The sequence below is a fragment of the Stegostoma tigrinum genome, chromosome 10, assembly GCF_030684315.1.
Source record: "Stegostoma tigrinum isolate sSteTig4 chromosome 10, sSteTig4.hap1, whole genome shotgun sequence".
Classification (NCBI taxonomy): Eukaryota; Metazoa; Chordata; class Chondrichthyes; order Orectolobiformes; family Stegostomatidae; genus Stegostoma; species Stegostoma tigrinum.
Window position 1 is genome coordinate 39125010 of NC_081363.1, and position 18502 is coordinate 39143511.

General features: G+C 40.5%; 1 protein-coding gene across 2 annotated transcripts in view; it reads left to right on the forward strand.

Annotated features, from left to right (window-relative positions):
* Positions 1 to 8883, forward strand: part of amn (amnion associated transmembrane protein) — a 33398-nt gene extending 24515 nt beyond the window's left edge. The window contains exons 11-13 of one of the 2 annotated variants that reach the window (XM_048537054.2): positions 1948 to 2065; positions 7076 to 7198; positions 8698 to 8883. In XM_048537054.2, coding sequence (XP_048393011.1) covers positions 1948 to 2065; positions 7076 to 7189 — 232 coding nt within the window. In that variant the 3' untranslated portion in view covers positions 7190 to 7198; positions 8698 to 8883. Of the gene's footprint in view, positions 1 to 1947; positions 2066 to 7075; positions 7199 to 7426; positions 8291 to 8697 lie in introns of those variants that run through there. The other variant, XM_048537053.2, reaches the window with a different exon arrangement.
* Positions 8884 to 18502: the final 9619 nt, after the last annotated feature.

Here is an 18502-nt window from a genome sequence, read left to right on the forward strand (position 1 = left end):
AGACCAAGCTAGTGGAAAGTAGGTGGATTTTTCTGCTATTTATGTTCACAGAAAAGTACTATTTTCTAAAAGGTAAGCCCTGGTTGCACTGGAGGTTAACGTTAGGGGAGGGGGCTTACAGTTGTTTGAATGTCTGAGTGTGTAGGTACTGAATGTATATACGTTATTGATGTTCGCAGGCCGATATGAAAATTCAGTGTGCACAGTTTGTCCAAGCAATCTCTTCTCCAAATGTGTCCATCACTCATTTGCCTTGAATTCTCCTGCTTTTGGATAACTTGACAGTACGTTAAAGCTCTGTGTTAAGTTTAAGCACTCTCAGCCTCAAGTTCCAATAATTAACAAATATGGAAACTTTCAAATATGAGGACTTCCACCTAAATCAGAATTATTTCAAACTTGTTACTTTTAGGATGATCCTTGATTATGGACACTTGTTTTAGGAGTAGGATATGTTCTAAGCAGTGTCTGTACTGAATGTAATGCTATTCAAAATGAACTGGGTGGTTTTGGGATAAATTAATATGCTCACATTGTTAAAATGCTGTCTGGTGCATTCTGCATAGTTTCCGTGCTGCTATTTGCAAATAATTTCAAAGAGGATGGATCTAAAACTTTTGAAAAGCTGGCAGACCAATCCAAAAAAAAAACACTCCCACTTTAATAGGGTTTCAATCTGGCAGTTTGCTAATTCGGGTACAGGGAAAAATGGAATTGGTCCTATCACAGGAACCCCATCACCATTGTTTACTGATTTGCTTGATTGTACACCACAGCATAATATAGCTTGGAAACAGACCCTTGGGTCCAACTAGTCCACTTTGACCAAGTTTCCCAAAATAAACTAATCCCGCTTTGCATTTAGCATATATCCCTCCAGACCTTTCCTATTCATGTACTTATCCAGATGTCTTTTAATTGTTGGAACTGTACCACTTCCTCTGGCAGTTCATTCCACCCATGAACCCACTCTGTGTAAAAACGTAGCACCATTTCTAAACGTTTCTAACATTTCATGCCCTTTCTAAAATTTCTTCCTCTCACCTTAAAAATATGTCCCCTAGTTTTGAACTCCCCCTCTCTAGGGTAAATACCCTTGCTATTCATCTTATGTTTGCCTCCCATGATTTTATAAACCTCAGTAAGATTACCCCACAACTTCCTATGCTACAATGAAAAATGTCCCAGCCTGTACAGTCTATTTTGATAACGCAAAACCTCCATTTCTGGCAACAACCTGGTATATCTTTTCTAAACACTCTCCAATTAAGTGTATCCTTCATGTAGCAGGGTGACCAGAACTGCGCAAAGTACTCCAGTAGAGGTCCCACCAACGTCCTGTACAACCTCAACATGACATCCCAACTTCGATGCTCAAAGATCTGAGCAATGAAGTCCTTTAATTGCAAAATTTAGACATTGAACACTGATGAAGAATTGTTTTTCCAATGTAGTCTTACCTCATTGGAGGGAAATTAGAGATTTTTGCAAGCTCTTCTGTCCTCTCATGAAAAAGAGAGTTGATACTAGTCACTGCTTCTTTACCAGAGCACAATTGATTAGGACTGATCTCAATGCACCAATGTACATCCAAGTACAGCAGTTAGCTTTTTGCGGTGACATGTTTGGCTGATGGGCATGCAATGTGCACAATGAAACAGCTCAAATCTCTACTTCTATCTATATCCAATTGCCAGAAAATCATTGATGGATTTCACTGGCAACAGGGCAATACATTAACAGGGCCCAGTCAGATCAGAACTAGGAAAGCCCAGTATTGGGAAAACAAAACCTTAATAGCTAGTGTTTAAAAGCCCAAAATGTTCAGCATTGGACTGTCAGCTCTTGTGCAAGCCTCAAGAGACAGGAACCAGCAGCACGAAGGCTGTTTCCAGCAGCTTGTGTCTTTAAGCAATAACTAACAGTCTCTGATGAATTCTTCCATAGAGTCAATGTTCCATTGTGTCTCATCTATTTGAAAAGCTATTTTACTTCCAACCATGAAGTAACTATTGACAATGAATTCAGCAATGTGACGTTTGGTTCACCATCCAACCTGCCTCATGTAAGTCCTTAAAGTCTGATTCTTTCCATTGTGAATAGTAAAGGATATTTGAATGATACTCTAAGCATTAAGCAAATGAGCTCTCTAGGGGCACAGTTAATGTGTTAACAGGCTCAGTCTTCACATGTATTTGATTCAAGCTAGTGCTTAAGTGGTGAATTTCCTAAGAATATGAGGCAGGAGGCTACACCAAGAGATCATTACAAAAGGTCAGAAAGTGCAGCGAATGAAGTCCAAGCTTTCTGTGTGGGAGCTTAAGGGGCTCCAGCACTTCTTGCCTGACAAGAAATTAGATATCACTGAATCACATTGTGACAGTGCAAAATATGGCCATTTGGCCTATCATGTCTGCTCCAGCTCTCCGAATATTTTAATTTCATAGGATCATAAAATCCTTACTCTGGGGAAGCAGACCATTCAGCCCACTGAGTCCACACTGACCCTCAAAAGAGCAGCTGACTCAGACTCACCCCCCGACGTTATGCCTGTAACCCTGCATTGCCCATGGCTAATCACCTAAACTGCCAACTGGCTCCATCCCTGCCTCTTTGACCAGTCTGTCTCCCCTCCACCTATTTTCTCCTCTATCTATCTTTTATCCACCTCCCACTCTCTCCCTATTTATTTCAGAACCCTTCCCCTCCCCCATTTCTGAAGAAGGGTCTAGGCCTGAAACGTCAGCCTTCCTGCTCCTCTGATGCTGCTTGACCTGCCGTTCATCCAGCTCTACACCTTGTTATCTCATCTTTGGATGCATCTCCTTTTCTTCCTGTAACCCTGCACATTGTGTCTATTTAATTAATGATTCAGTGCTCCCTTGAGTGCCTCAATTGGACCAACCTCCACTACACTTCCAGGAAATGCATTCCATACCGTAGCTACTTGCTGGGTGAAAAAGAATTTTCTCAACGACAAGTTCTCTCCAATCCAGTCTGTAAAGAGTCCTCATGACTTTGCAAGCTTCCTCTTTCCTAAGGAAAGAGTCCCAACTTCTCCAATCTTTCATCATAACTAAAATGTCTCAATGCTGGTTTCATTCTTGTAAACCTTTTCTACACAGTCCCAGTGAGTTCACATCCTTCCTATGTCATAGGCTTGTAGCTGGGCTTCCATTGCATAGCCTACGCCTCTCAGCTAATTAAGTGGTTGTCAAACCTCTTCATCTGTGGATTTTTTCGGCAGGGAGGAAACAACCAGAAAGACCCTTTACTGATCCTATCCCACGCATTTTCACTTGCTACGGCAAAAACTCATCAGAATTTAATGAGAACTAATTCATTGCTTTTTCATTACTGAATGTGACACATTTTTCAAAATTAATTATCTATGTAAATTAATAATTCATGCCAGAAACCAATTTATAGACATTTTCCCATTATAAATATTAATACTAAGGAGACCATGTTTGTCTTGAAGTTTTCTGAAATTTTATCACGATATATTTTCTTCCGAAAGTAACATAAATGTTGTTTATAAAGTAACATTGTTATTGCTTTCACTTCTAATGCCTTGTACTCCACAAAGGGAGTTGTTCTGGTTTTATGCTTGTCAAGCAAGTGGCGTAGATGATGATTCTTGTCTTTCCTCTTTTGTGGCCTCAGCCATGATGTTGTGTGTGAATGAGCCTTCTGGATCAGGCCAAGGACCTTTACAGATTACCAGTATCCCATGAGCCATGTGATCTATTCTAATATTATTAACATTATCAATTCCCATCTTTTGAATTTCAATGAGCTCCTTGTTTGCCTGAGACAAGGCCATTACAAAGTTTGTTCCTTGAATAGTGGGTCATGCAGGGTTAATGAGAAGGTGGTGAGTGTCACACTGTGGTCACCCTAAGTCCACACACATCCTGTTCTTGTTTAAAATCATCACTATGTATTTTCTTCTGAAAAGCTAATACTTACAGGCAAAACTGAAAGTAACATAAACGTTGTTTATAAAGTGACATAGCCTCGGGCGACTGTCTGTGTAGAGTTTGCACATTCTCCCTGTGTCTGCGTGGGTTTCCTCTGGGTGCTCCGGTTTCCTCCCACAGTCCAAAGATGCCCAGGTTAGGTGGATTGGCCATGCCAAATGCCCATAGTGTTCAGGGATGTTTAGGTTAGGTGGGTTAGAATGGTAAATGCAGGGGTAGGGGAATGGATCTGGGTAGGATGCTCTTCGGAGGGGTGGAATGGACTTGTTGGGCCGACTGGCTTGTTTCCACACTGTAGGGATTCTGTGATACCTGGTCAGCATGGACCAGTTGGGCCAAAGGGCCTGTTTCCATTCTGTATGCCTCTATCTAATTTAAAAAAAATTAGGTTTCTGAAGGTGACTGTCTGACAAAATGTATCCCAGCAACACTGGGAGTGGAGAGTGTGTTTGCATGATATTTATAAATGATGTAGGTGAGAATTTGAGAGATAATAAGTAAGTGGATTACATAAAAAAAATTAGCTGGGTGGGTGACAGTGAGCAGGAAGGTGTTAGGTTACAGGAGGATATATATACAGGTGAACAGATCCATGGCAGATGGAAATTAAATATGATAAAACCTGATAAATAAACAGTAATGAATTTTGGAAGAAGGAACCAGACAAGGGAGTACTCAATGAATGGCAGGGTATTAGGAAACTCAGAGGGACCTTGAGGTGCTTGTCCCTCAAGATGGCATGACCAGTTAGTAGGGTTGTTAGGAAAGCATATAGAGCATTTGCCTTTACCAGTCATGGTATAGATTATAAGACCATGGACACAAACAGAACTTTGGTTAGGCTACAGCTGCAGTACTGTGTGCAGTTTTGGTCACCATGTCATAGGAAGGATGTGATTACATTGGACAGGGGTGAAAAGGAGATGTTGACCAAGATGTTGTCTGGGATTGAGGATTTCAGCTTTGAAGAGAGGCTGGACAAGCACAGGTTGTTTTCTTCAGAGCAAAGAAAGTAGAGGGAGGAAATCTGATCGAGGTGTAGAAGATTATGAGGATGAATAGAAAGCATCTGTTTTCTTATTTGAAATGTCAATATCAAAGGAGCACATTCAAGAACCATAAGGTGGCATAATTTTAAAGTGAGAGCCAGGAGGTTTAGAGGGGATTTGAGGAAAACCCAGGAGGTGGTAGCGGTCTGGAATGCACTGTCTGGTGGGGGCAGTTGAGATGGAAATCCTCAGAACCTTTAAAAAGTACTTTCACAAACACTTGAAGTGCCTAACATTCAAAGCTATAGTGGGAAAGTGGCACTAATATAGGTAGTAATACATGTGGTCGTACATACTTGATGGGCTGAAGGGCCGCATTGGTACAGTATGATCCCATGATAGTTCATCTTTAGAGTTTAACCCTTGTCTGTCATGAAGTGAGCCACAATTGGAGACATTGTTCTTAAGTGCCCCTGCGTATTGAGCTATCCAATAAAGCTGATACATGAAATTGAATGATTTCTTTTGCTGTTAATGAATGATTCCATAGTTCAGACATTTTCCTTGTATTCCCAAAGTTTTCAAGGCTTTGGAGATGTACAAACATTCAGCAGGACCACACGAGGGATGTGGGATTTCAGTTACATGGAGAGATTCGAGAAAATGGGATTAGTCCCTTTCAAGCTGAAATGGTCAGAAGGAAATTTATTGAGAAATTTTCAAAATTGTGAGGGGTTTTGACCGAGCTAGTTAAGAGAAGCTATTTCCTCTGACGAACTGGCCAATAAACACTGATGATGTCGTTAAAATAATTGGCATCAGAGCTAAAGGGGAAATGAGAACCTTTTCAGAACTGAGAATTACCAATATCTGGAATGCATTGGTGGTATTGGGTTCTGTTCCAGGCTCACCAGACAGCACTTATCTGCAGTGTCTTCATTGAGGGCCCTGCTTCCAATATGTGTGCCTCATGGTAGAGGCCAAATGACTATAGCAAATCAAAAAGGACATGTGTAAGTGACTGCATTTCAATACAAACAGATTCTATAGGAGAACTTTGACAGACAACTGGACATGTGCTTGAAGATAATAAATTTGTATGGTTTAGAACGTGGGACTAAATTGGACAGCTCTTTAAACAAGCCAGCACATGTACAGTGGGTAGAATGGCCTGTTCATGTGTTGTAAGATTGTATGAAAATACAAATTAGAACTGAAGTATACCATTCAGCCCTTCAAATCTGATTCACTGTTGAATAAGTTCATGGGTTATCTCTTGGCACTCTGAATTCCACATTCCCATCACTCCCCTCTAACCTTAATTTCTTGTTAGGAAGGAATCTATCTCCACCTTTGAAGATATTCATTGACCCCACCTGCACAACCTTTTGAGACAGAGTTCCACAGTCACACAACCATCTCTGTTCTAAATGATCTTGAAGTTGCAATTGTGTGCACATGTTCCAGATTCCCTTGCAGGGAACATAACCTCTTAGCTTCTACTCTTCAGAATTTTGTAGGTTTCCAGAGCATATTACCCAATTTATTCAGCCTCTTATCATGGGTACCCATCTCAAGCCAGGGACTAATCTGGTGAATATTTACTGTACTGCCTCCAATACAAACATATCACTCATCTAGGTAGGGTGACCAAATCTATGCATAGTACATCATGTGTGGTCTCACCAAAGACCTATACAATTGCAGTAGACTTCCTTATTGCTGTAGCCCAATCTCCCGCAATAAACATGACAAAATGTGACAGTATAGATTGCTGTCTCTCATCTTTGCCACAGAAGCTAGTATAGCCGAGGATCAGGAAAGTGGTGCCATCTGCCCTGTGACCCAGTTGCATTAGGGATAACTCAACTGATGTTGGTTTTTCATTTTACAAATGTAGACTAGCATGTGCACAATATTATCAGAGGTTTCGAAACCATCTGAACTAAGGCAATTGGAAGGTATGTCCAGGGCTCAAACCTGCAACATATATATATTTTACATTAGAAATGAACATGTCAACATTTATTCACCAAGCCAATGATAACAGGCAACATATACATGGGTAGCCTTATCCAGACTAACTTCTTTTTGCTTTTATAGGATTCTAATGGCATCTGTTCTGGAGAACAAATAATAAATATTGTTGCACATCAGTCTGGAACCAATATCATGAATCCAGCCTTTGGGCAAGGTTTTGACGAGGAAAATTGTTAAAACTTTCTTGTACGTATGTCTGTTTTTAATATTCTAAGGGAACTTGCAAAAAAAATTTCACCGACCAATCATCTGAGGGAAATTTATAAGTCAACCGTAACTGTAGAAAATTTTATTAATTTTATTTTCAGTTAAAGTCTCAGCAATGAGAATGGTTAGGACATTCAATGGTATATAAAGGTTTTTTGTTCCAAAATATTTTTAAAATGTCTTAACTTTTTGATATTCAATCCACAGCTACGCAGCTGCCTGTTAGAAACTCTATCTCGCCATTGCCAAGTACAGCTCGTGAACACACAGTATGCTGTTCACTTTCCGTCTGATGCTAAATATTCTCTTCCACTCTGACTAATTCGCTTAATTGATCGAACTAAGAAAATGAATTTAACACAATGAATTGAATCATTTGTTGTGACATGTATTCAATGTAAAAATACAGTGAAAAGTGTACACCTTCACCATGCATACATGGCACCGTTCACATTAACTTTGAATAAAGAAGGAAAAAAGCGGTAACTTAGGAGAGTCCAACTTTCACTAATTATTTGGCCGTGTAAAGGAAAGAAAACATCAACAGGATTGATAGTGACAGTGGAAAAAAATAAACTGAATGACATGCTCACTTGGAAAGTCAGAAGGAAGAGCAGCTAAAGACATTTTTTGACTGGTTTACTAAACTGACAGAAACTGGGTTAACTTTTCATTTATCCAACAATCACTATAATGAATCCTTCTAATCTTGAAGCTGGATTATCAGGATTGGATGTTAGCTGACTTTAATTCTTCTGATGGTCAGACTCAGTTCATATTCATATTCTTTTATGATTAAATTGTCAGACTAACAAAGAGAAATGTCTCCTTGCAATAGAGAAGAACACCAGACATTTACCACCACCTTGATTCATGCCAATGCAGAGGCTAGGCAGTGAGGCTGTTCCTTTGAACCATGAACAGACATTTTAGCATTGCTTTAATTATGTTTGACTATTTGATGTAAATTTTATAAAATGCATATGGCTACCTACAATGAGGCATAATTATTTATCTGTTTATGATCCCTTATCCTCAGATACAGATCAGTGATCAAAGAGACAGATACATACAGACTTTGTGTGTTCTAAATACATTTTATGTTGAACTAATGTTTTTAAACAATGGTTAAAATAAAATCATGATTACTGCTTCATGAAAAATGTGTTATTTTAATCTTTTTACTTTCCTGAGTAGTTTTGTGATTCATGATCCTGTTTTCACATACCCTGACAGAAAATTTTAAAAGTTATAAACCTAATGTCCAGCTTTTGTCTTTGTGCAGTTAAAAATGTCAATGTAATCTGTCATCATCTTTACTAAAACAAAATAAGCTCCTTATTCCATCAGATGAAGCCATTAATGTCAATCTGACTTTTCTCTTGTCATTGTTTCCAAGGCTGTGGCCAAGTGCTTCCATTGTGTTGGTCAGTGTTTATGGGATAAACATTGTACTGATTTGCCATTTTCTTCTACAGGGCGGGGTTGACCAGGAAATTCTCGCATGCTTACCGTCTGCCATCAAGAAGACTGGAAGGATTTACAAACTGAAAATCAACTTCCTGGTCCACGATACAAACCCACCCTCTAGGGAAAGCAAACCTTCAAACCCAAATTCCTGGCCCACTACAAGACATGCCATAAAGGAAATTGATAAACCATAAGATTTTCAGTTTATAGTTCCTGTATTGAACACTTGTTCCACTGAAGTGGTGCTTAGATTGCTGAGTGAGCCCATTCCATTTTCTTTTCAATCTTAACCACTTTGTTTTAAAACAAAGTGCTCCACAAATATTTGAAAGAAAGTACTTCTGTTTTGAAAAGATACCTAAAATACTTCTATCACCAGGGAGAGTAGTGCAAAACAGTCATCAAAATCCACAGACAACATCCTTGGATTTTGGCCCAAAGAATTACAGGAATAAAAGGGACATAACTGGGAAGAATGTGTGATTGGTTGTTCTATAGAATGGCTCTATAACTCTCCTGTGAAACTTGGCAAATATTTTGTTTGTACAAAGATGTTTTTGAGCTATGATTCTCTCTCAGATTTTCGTATAATATTTGAAGGAATAAATGATATAGTATTTGTAGACAGGTTTGCAGGCTTAACAAGGCAACCGTTGCTCTATATTTCTGCTTAGATATTAGGGGAAATGTCCTTTGTGAACTGCTCCTCAGTTTCCATCCTAGCCTGAGAGCTACACAATTTAGATGCCCTGATACCCTATTCCTTCCTTGCTTATCATGAATCTATCTACCTCTGCTTTAGAAACAATTGAAGACTGTTTCAGCACCCTTGTGGTAGCTCCAAAGAGTTAGGTCTTTTTTCCAGGAGGATCCCATCTCTTCATCTCTGTCTTAAATGGTTAGCTCTCATTTTTAAACAGTGACCCCTAGTTCAAGGTCCTATCACATACGGAAATGTTCTTTCCATTTCTGGCCTGTCAAAATCCCTCAACTAATGATTCAATCGCATCTTCTGTTGAAGTAAGAGAACAGACACAAGACTAGTCTGTCCAAATCCTAACTTTATAAGACAGCCTACCCATTAAAGGTATTAGTCTTGTAAACCTTCTCTAAACTATCTCTAATGTATTTTGATATCATCTTGTAGAAGGAGATCAATGTTGTGCACTGTGTTCTAAATGTGGTCTCACCAGTGCCCTATATTACAGTATCTCCCTGTACTTTTTATTCAACTCCTCTTTTCATAAACCAGAACATTCTAATAGCTTCTCTAATTGCATGCTGCATCCGCATGGACACCTTTTGTGATTCATGGACGGCCCCCTCAGAATCTTAGAGCTCTGTAATTCCTAATCTGGATAGATTGGATTCTATTATTATTTTGTTTTTCTTACTTTTCTGCCTAAAACAAAAAGAAATCTTGACGACTATTGAAAAGTGCCATTACTGGATAGTAATATGGGCCTTTGGGGGATTTCAAGGCCAGGGTGCATATTTGTAAGGGGAGAGGAGAAAGATTTAAAAAGGACATGAGGGACTTTTTTTAAAACAAAGAGTGGTTTGTATGTGGAATGAATTTTTAGAGAAAGTGGTGGATGCAGGTATAGTTACAACATTTAAAAGATCATGGAATCCCTACAGTGTGGGGACAGGTCTTTTGGCCCAACAAGTCCACACTGATCCTTGCAGCATCCCACCCAGACCCACCCTCCTATAACCCACCTAATCTACACATCCCTAAACACTATGGGCAATTTAGAATGGCCAATCCACCTAACCTGTACATATTTGGATTGTGGGAGGAAACCCACACAGTTACAGGGAGAATTTGCAAACTCCACACAGGCAGTCACCTGAAGGTGGACTTGAACCTGGTCCTTGGTGCTACGAGGCAGCAGTGCTAACCACTGAACCACCAAGCCACCCCTTAGATAAGTACTTGGATAAGTACATAAATAAGAATTGTTTTGGGGATACAGGCCAAGTGCAGGCAGGAGGAATTAGTTTAGTTAGGAATTATGGTCAGCATGCACCTGTTGGACCACAAGTTTTTTCTGTGTATGACTCTAACATTTACGAAAGACTGGGAACACTAGGCAGTTGCCTGCCAAATTCCCTAGTATGAATCGGAAGGCCACAGATGTCCTATCAAAACTTCCCTTTTTTTAAGCACAGAATGGAGTTGTGCAGAGCTAGTTGAGCAAGGAGTGAAAATAAAACAGCCACTGAAATCAGAAGTTGCACAGGTTAGCACTTCAGTCCTGGCCAAAGAGGTCTTGAAAGATCCTGCTAAGCTATGGGGAATGCTGAAGGATTAGCTCTGTAAAAGCAAACTTTATAATTCCAGTCTCGAGAGCTGACAGCTTCCAGCCATAGAATCGGTTGATCAGGAGGAGCCATGAAATGGCAGTGTGATTTATCAGAGGCTGTGCTGTTTGAATGGATAGTGCAGCTGGTTGTAACAACAATATCAAAGTTTTTAGAATCTCCTTGGGGAAAAAGAAACATTATAACATTTGCCACATCACTAAAAAGGTGGTATAAAAATAAAGCCATTGTAGTTAAGCAACAGCATCTATACATTATCAAAGTTACATCCCTCTACTTCTATGAAAAGTTGTTGTAGGCTAGGGGCTGCAATCATTAGTGGTTGAGCCAAATGATTTCTAATGGTTAGTGAGTGGTTTCCTACAAGCATGTGGAAGAGTTATCAGTATTAGTACAAAGGCCAGAATGCAAAATGCAAGCAAATTGTTTGGGAAATGAAGTTGTCTTGCATTCCAAGATCTTTGCAATCAAACCATGCAAAATGACACTGAGCTTCCTATATAAGAAATCTGCTTCCAAAAATACAATCAGAGGTTACAATAGGGCACTGCCAAGGAAAACATGACATGTTGGCAGGAACAGGCAGTACACTAGAGTTGTGTGTAAACTTACATGTGTGCTGCAAGATTGAATATAATACAACGGGTAGAACAGGTGAATTAGTTAACAGATTTTGGTACTATTGACATCATATAACTGAATTGACAAATGCATGGCCAAAATTCATGATGGGAGGCATTGAAAACATCCTAAGAGTCAGAATACTGAAGGAAATGTAACTGGATCATTAGCAGACAGTGATATAACAAACACTGGCAATATTAACTGCACAGAAACCATACATATTTTACCCTGTGCTATGAATTGATGACCAATTGCAGGAGCACCAGCCAGTATGCAACTGTTCATGGTGACCATTCACAAAGTCATCAAGTTACCTACCAAAGTAGAACAGGTCAAGAATGCATAAATTGAGTCAGTCAAGGGCAAACAACAAATACATATAGGAAACTTCAAAGGTGATACTGTCTTGCACCTGAAAGAAGATGCAATTCTATCAGTTAACTCACCCAGAAGGTGCAGTGTTCAGACATGAGAGATTGAAAACCGACATGGAAGATATGGTGTGTACATCAGCATAGACGTGTAACCTAACAAAAGCCTGAAATATATTTTTGGACCCAAGATCTCTAAAGCTGTCTCCAAAGAGAAGCCCAAACAAATTTCCAATAATAAGAAGAATTCAATCCCAAATTCCAAAGGAGCTAAGTTCTTTTCCAACCTGGTGGCCAAGTGCGGATATTGGTAAAGGAATCTCCAGAAATTATTATTTTCAGATTATTATTTTTAAAGCATACTGCTTGCAGAGGCTAACCCTCAGACTATCTATCAGTCAAGCTCTCTTCTTGCAACAGAATCACAGAAAATATTTCTGGATGTGTTTATTTTGATGATGGTATTGTAGTGTTGGCAAAACCAAAGATTTTGTCCAAAACCTACACTTTCAGACAGCAGCATTTGGTCATTGAATACTCTCCTTTAACAGCAAGAAATGTTAGGTGAGTTGCAGGTAACCATTTTAGCTTTATTTGTTCAGGTTACGGGATCTCTCCTGACCAAGGCAAAACTGGTGACGTATGACACGTAACTATTCCTCAAGCTGAAGAAGATCTGTACTGGCTTCTTTGTTTTCGTTTAACTTCCTAACTACATATGTGCCAAGCATACCCAATGTGGGAGGTCTCAAGAAAAGACATCCTGCATGCAGGGCAGGAGGATCATCAACACATATTCAAATTGCTTAGGCAAACATTGTCGGCAGAAACCTGTATCCTAGAGCAAAGTGGTTCAAGGAGGAAGGCAATCCTGGGGTTGATGATCTCAGAAAGGACTAGGAGCATGCATCATACACACTGCCAAGCCAGGTGCCTTTGGATCAAAAAGTTAAACTTGCTCTGTTGTTTGATTTTACAAGCTTTCATACATGCCTGTTTGATAAGCAATTCACTGTGGAAACCACTCAAACGATTAGAGATGATTTGGCTCAAACCACTAATGAATGCATCACCTAGTCTATAACAACTTCTCACAAACGTACAGGGATGTAACTTTGATATCTACTACAAGACTTGTACTGAAGTAATTACTTCGAATCTGCTAGGCAAAATACTGACTCCAAATAACAATGCAGAAATCCCACCGGACCTGCAAGCATTCTGTATGGACATTAAGGTCAAATGTGATCAAATTTAAGAAGACATATTTAACGATCTGTATCTGGATACATTTTGCAATGTTATTATGGACAGAAGGCCTGATACTTTACAAGCAATGCCAGGCATATGTCTCAATTTTATATGCTTTTGGTCATACAAGAGATATAGTTGGTATCTTAAGAGAGTAATTTTTATAGGGAAACAATTGAGTAGCTCTCCACCAGGACAGTTTCATAGCTACAGCAGCAACATATGGGCAAGGAGCTGTTGTGGTGCCACCTGGCTAACTATCAGAACTTGAGGAAGGGTCACCGGACCTGAAATGTTAACTCTGATTTTCTTCTTCACAGATGTTGCCAGGTCTGCTGAGCTTTTCCAGCAACTTTTGTATTTGTTCCTGATTTAAAGCATTTGCAGTTCTTTTGGGTTTTATTGGGATATAGGTTCTGATCATTTATTTATCAATATGTGAGAGAGCCAGTCTTAGGCAGTCTATGATACTACTCCAAAAAACTGCTATGCACATTCCTCATATATACCTAATGTATACATAGCCTTACTTGATTATTGTCTTGTAACCTAAACACATATCCCAGAGTCTGTTCACTTAGTTTCTGTGGTGCATACATTGGGTACTATTTCTTTGACATCCAAGCCCATTTTTGCTGATTGTGCAGTTCGGGCAACATCCTTGCTTCTATCACCCAGCTCCATGATCCTTTTCTTGAATCTCAAATCAGTCTAGAGTATATCTATTAATCTTCTGTCCTGCTTCTTCCCGCTTGCATCTTACTTTACTAAAAATCACTGCTGAACCCTTTCAGAGCCATCAAGATGGTGTGTTCTTCAGGGGTCCACAATGACATAGAGAAATGACACAGTAAGGGTGTGCAAAATATGAAATAAATCAAGAGTTCATTGAATGTACAGTTTCCTGGAACTTTGCTCTAGAGTCAACCACAGAGCAGACTTGATATTGTGCAATCAAATTGGATTAACTAATAACCTCACAGAGAAGGTACCCCTACATAATGGCAATCATAATATGATTAAATCCTAAATTCAATTAAGACAGAGAAGGCGGAGTCCAAGAATATTACTTTAAACTTAAGGGCAATTATGAGAGCATGCAAGCAAATATCAAAATGGGGAGAGCAATTTATACTGAGGTAACAGTTTGGTACATATTGAATCAGTTGGACAAATTATTGAAATGGGTTCAATAATCCTAGTTAGAATTTAAGTACAGTGCATAGGAAAATAGAATTGACAATAATATCCATGAATGCTGCTTAGTTTGAAAAAGAAGTGAACTGAGAGCACATATTGCATACATTATCATAGCTGGCTGAGCTGCCTAATTATGTTGATTCGGGATTGGACACAAAATTTATGTTACGGTCTGCTTGGGTGGTCAGTAAGTTTTGTTTAAACAGTAGATAAAATGTGAAATCCCAGGTAGATAAGCCCCAGCCCAAGCTCCTAGGGTTTTTCTTGAGCTCTAATCACAGATGTAGCCACTCCACCTGGTCCTCAGGACTTGAGTTCTCAATGGTCAGAACTTATACAGCATTCCAATGGGAGCTTCCTCATTCTGCTCGAGTACCTGACTGATGAACAGCTTGAAGGCAACAAGGCAGCTTCTGCTTTCACTGTCTCTGACTGACTGATAAAAACAAAATGTTCAAGAAATCTGTGGAATATTTGCCACAAGCCCTGGGTTTGTTGCTAGAACTGTTCTGAGGATGGGTCACCTTAACCCTGAGTTTTTTTCACGTTTGCTGCCAGACCTGCTGTGTTGTTGCTGTTGTTAGGTAGACCTGCCTTTACCAGTCATTCTAAACTGCTTTTTAGTTTAAAAATGTTCCCTGAATGATATAATTATCCAGCTAGCTTCCTGTACAGAGTTTCCAAGCCAGGCAGCATAAATGGATCCAAAAGGAAGACACATATCGAGGAATTCAAATACTCACATTCTCATCTCTGAGTCAGGCAGTTGTGGTTTCAAGTCCCATGCTAAGACATGAGCAAAAACATTAAACAGCACTTTTGGAAGTGCTTTCTGTTCTTGTTATAGTTTCGTAGAGTCATACAGCGTGGAAACTTCATGTAAGGCATTAAACTGGGCCCACGTCCTCAATGAGGTGATGTGAAAGATCACCAGATACAACTTTGAAGAAGTAAGGAATCATCTTCATTGTGCTAGTCAATACTTATCCTTCGATCAGCACCATGAGAAATGTTGTCTGGTTATTATCACATGACTGCTGCCTGACCTATAGTGTAACAGAAACCACAGTTCATCAGTACTTCATTGATTATACAGTTCTGTGAGACACCTGGTGGTGATGAAAGGCACTATATAAGCACGTCTTTCTTTTCAGTGGAAATTCAGAAAATGAACAATTAAATTGAGAGTATGGTCGATTCATGTACATCTGTCAAATACATACAGTCAACATGTAGAATGGGTTACAGGTCAAGATACTTTCTTTAGAACTGTTCTGATATGTTAACTCTGTCTCAGTTCACAAATACTGCCTGATCCGCTATTATCAGCATTTTCTGCTTTTAGCTCAGATTTCCAGTATCCACAGCATTTTACTCGTTTCTGAAGTGCACTAGAGGCCTTCTGGTTTTTGGTTCTCCTGCATTTATTCCTGCAGGAGAAAACAGGGCTTTTGTGACGTTACTAAAAATGAGGCCTACTGCAGAAACGACTGACTTTCAGGTGATTTTATTCAGAAACACATCCATCTGGAGATTGTGCTGTTGAGCAGAAGACAGGAGAACTATTCATTAAGGAACTGACTGTCCGGTAGAGGGAGGAGATGGAAGCTCCCATGAAAGTATTACAAAGTGCATAGAACTAGAGAACTAAATTTCTACTAAGCGTTAGTGTCGCATGATGATTCTAACTGAGCTGAGCCTAAGCCTTGCTTGGATTCTATTTTATGAATGACAGAGGCAATGAAAGGAAGACAGAATGTGCTGCAGAAATGGAATAGAGTCATTGAAGTTACTGCATAGCTTGTCTATTATGGCTGTGGAAATCCAGGTATTTCAATTAGAGCTGTCTTCTCCATATCCCATTTGTCTAGCAGTTTTGTATTTACTCCAAGATAATAAATTTGATACCATTTTAATAGAAGGAATCTACTCACTGTGGCTCTCAGTATGTTACCTGTGGGCATGCCATTACTTGTAGTTTGGGGACAACAGAATCAATGGCGATCCATTCCCTTGGGATTTTCTATCATTAGAAAGTCTGCAGATAAGTCCATTGTGAAAATATATGCAGATTGTACACCTGGAGTGTACACCATCTCAAACAACACTAACTACAAACAGTTCTTTACCTACAGTCCGTGGATTGCAGCAGTTCAAGAAGGCAGATCACCATGACCCTCTCAAGGATAACTAAGTAATAAATGCTGGCCGACCAGTCAGCCAACGATGCCTATTTCCCACAAGTGAATTAAAAAAACAACTATCCTCAATGATGTCTGAATCAGATATGTTTTTGGAGCTTTTCATCTTGCACGCTTCAGGACAAATGCAAAAATGTCAAATTAAAAATATTCACAATAGTTGTTGTTCTTGTATTCACACAAGAATAAAAAGGTGCTAATTGGTTGGCAAGCTAATTATGATTGGCCTAAGCATCGCTGTGGAGAAACCAAATGGAAAATATAGCCTCCAACTGCTTCCATGTAATTAAAAGCACACAAAGTTCAAACACATTCGCAGGGTCACACATCAGGAGTGCACACCACACCACACCAACATCCCCAAACTGACTATCCCACTTGCCTGTGTTTGGCCTATTATCCTCCAAACCTTTCCTATTCATGTACTGATCCAAATGTCTTTTAAATGTTGTAACTATACTTGCATCCACCATTTCCTCTGGCAGTTCATTTCTCATACAAACCACTCTGTGTAAATGAAGTTGTCTCTCATGTCCTTTTTTAAACTTTTTCCTCCCACCCTAAAAATATGCCCTCTAGTTTTTACCTTTTATTCACTGAGAACTGGTCCCTGTGTATGAATGTATGTTGCTCTCAACATGTGTAAATAAGCTGCGTAACAAATTTGACTAATTATCTTAGATAATAAAATGTGAGACTGGATGAACACAGCAGGCCAAGCAGCATCTCAGGAGCACAAAAGCTGACGTTTCGGGCCTAGACCCTTCATCAGAGAGGGGGATGGGGAGAGGGAACTGGAATAAATAGGGAGAGAGGGGGAGGCGGACCGAAGATGGAGAGCAAAGAAGATAGGTGGAGAGAGTATAGGTGGGGACGTAGGGAGGGGATAGGTCAGTCGGGGAAGACGGACAGGTCAAGGAGGTGGGATGAGGTTAGTAGGTAGATGGGGGTGCGGCTTGGGGTGGGAGGAAGGGATGGGTGAGAGGAACAACCGGTTAGGGAGGCAGAGACAGGTTGGACTGGTTTTGGGATGCAGTGGGTGGGGGGGGAAGAGCTGGGCTGGTTGTGTGGTGCAGTGGGGGGAGGGGACAAACTGGGCTGGTTTAGGGATGCAGTAGGGGAAGGGGAGATTTTGAAACTGGTGAAGTCCACATTGATACCATATGGCTGCAGGGTTCCCAGGCGGAATATGAGTTGCTGTTCCTGCAACCTTCGGGTGGCATCATTGTGGCAGTGCAGGAGGCCCATGATGGACATGTCATCCAGAGAATGGGAGGGGGAGTGGAAATGGTTTGCGACTGGGAGGTGCAGTTGTTTGTTGCGAACTGAGCGGAGGTGTTCTGCAAAGTGGTCCCCAAGCCTCCGCTTGGTTTCCCCAATGTAGAGGAAGCCGCACCGGGTACAGTGGATGCAGTATACCACATTGGCAGATGTGCAGGTGAACCTCTGCTTAATGTGGAATGTCATCTTGGGGCCTGGGATAGGGGTGAGGGAGGAGGTGTGGCGACAAGTGTAGCATTTCCTGCGGTTGCAGGGGAAGGTGCCGGGTGTGGTGGGGTTGGAGGGCAGTGTGGGGCGACAAGGGAGTCACGGAGAGAGTGGTCTCTCCGGAAAGCAGACAGGGGTGGGGATGGAAAAATGTCTTGGGTGGTGGGGTCGGATTGTAAATGGCGGAGGTGTCGGAGGATGATGCGTTGTATCCGGAGGTTGGTAGGGTGGTGTGTGAGAACGAGGGGGATCCTCTTAGGGCGGTTGTGGCGGGGGCGGGGTGTGACGGATGTGTTGCGGGAAATACGGGAGACGCAGTCAAGGGCGTTCTCGATCACTGTGGGGGGAAA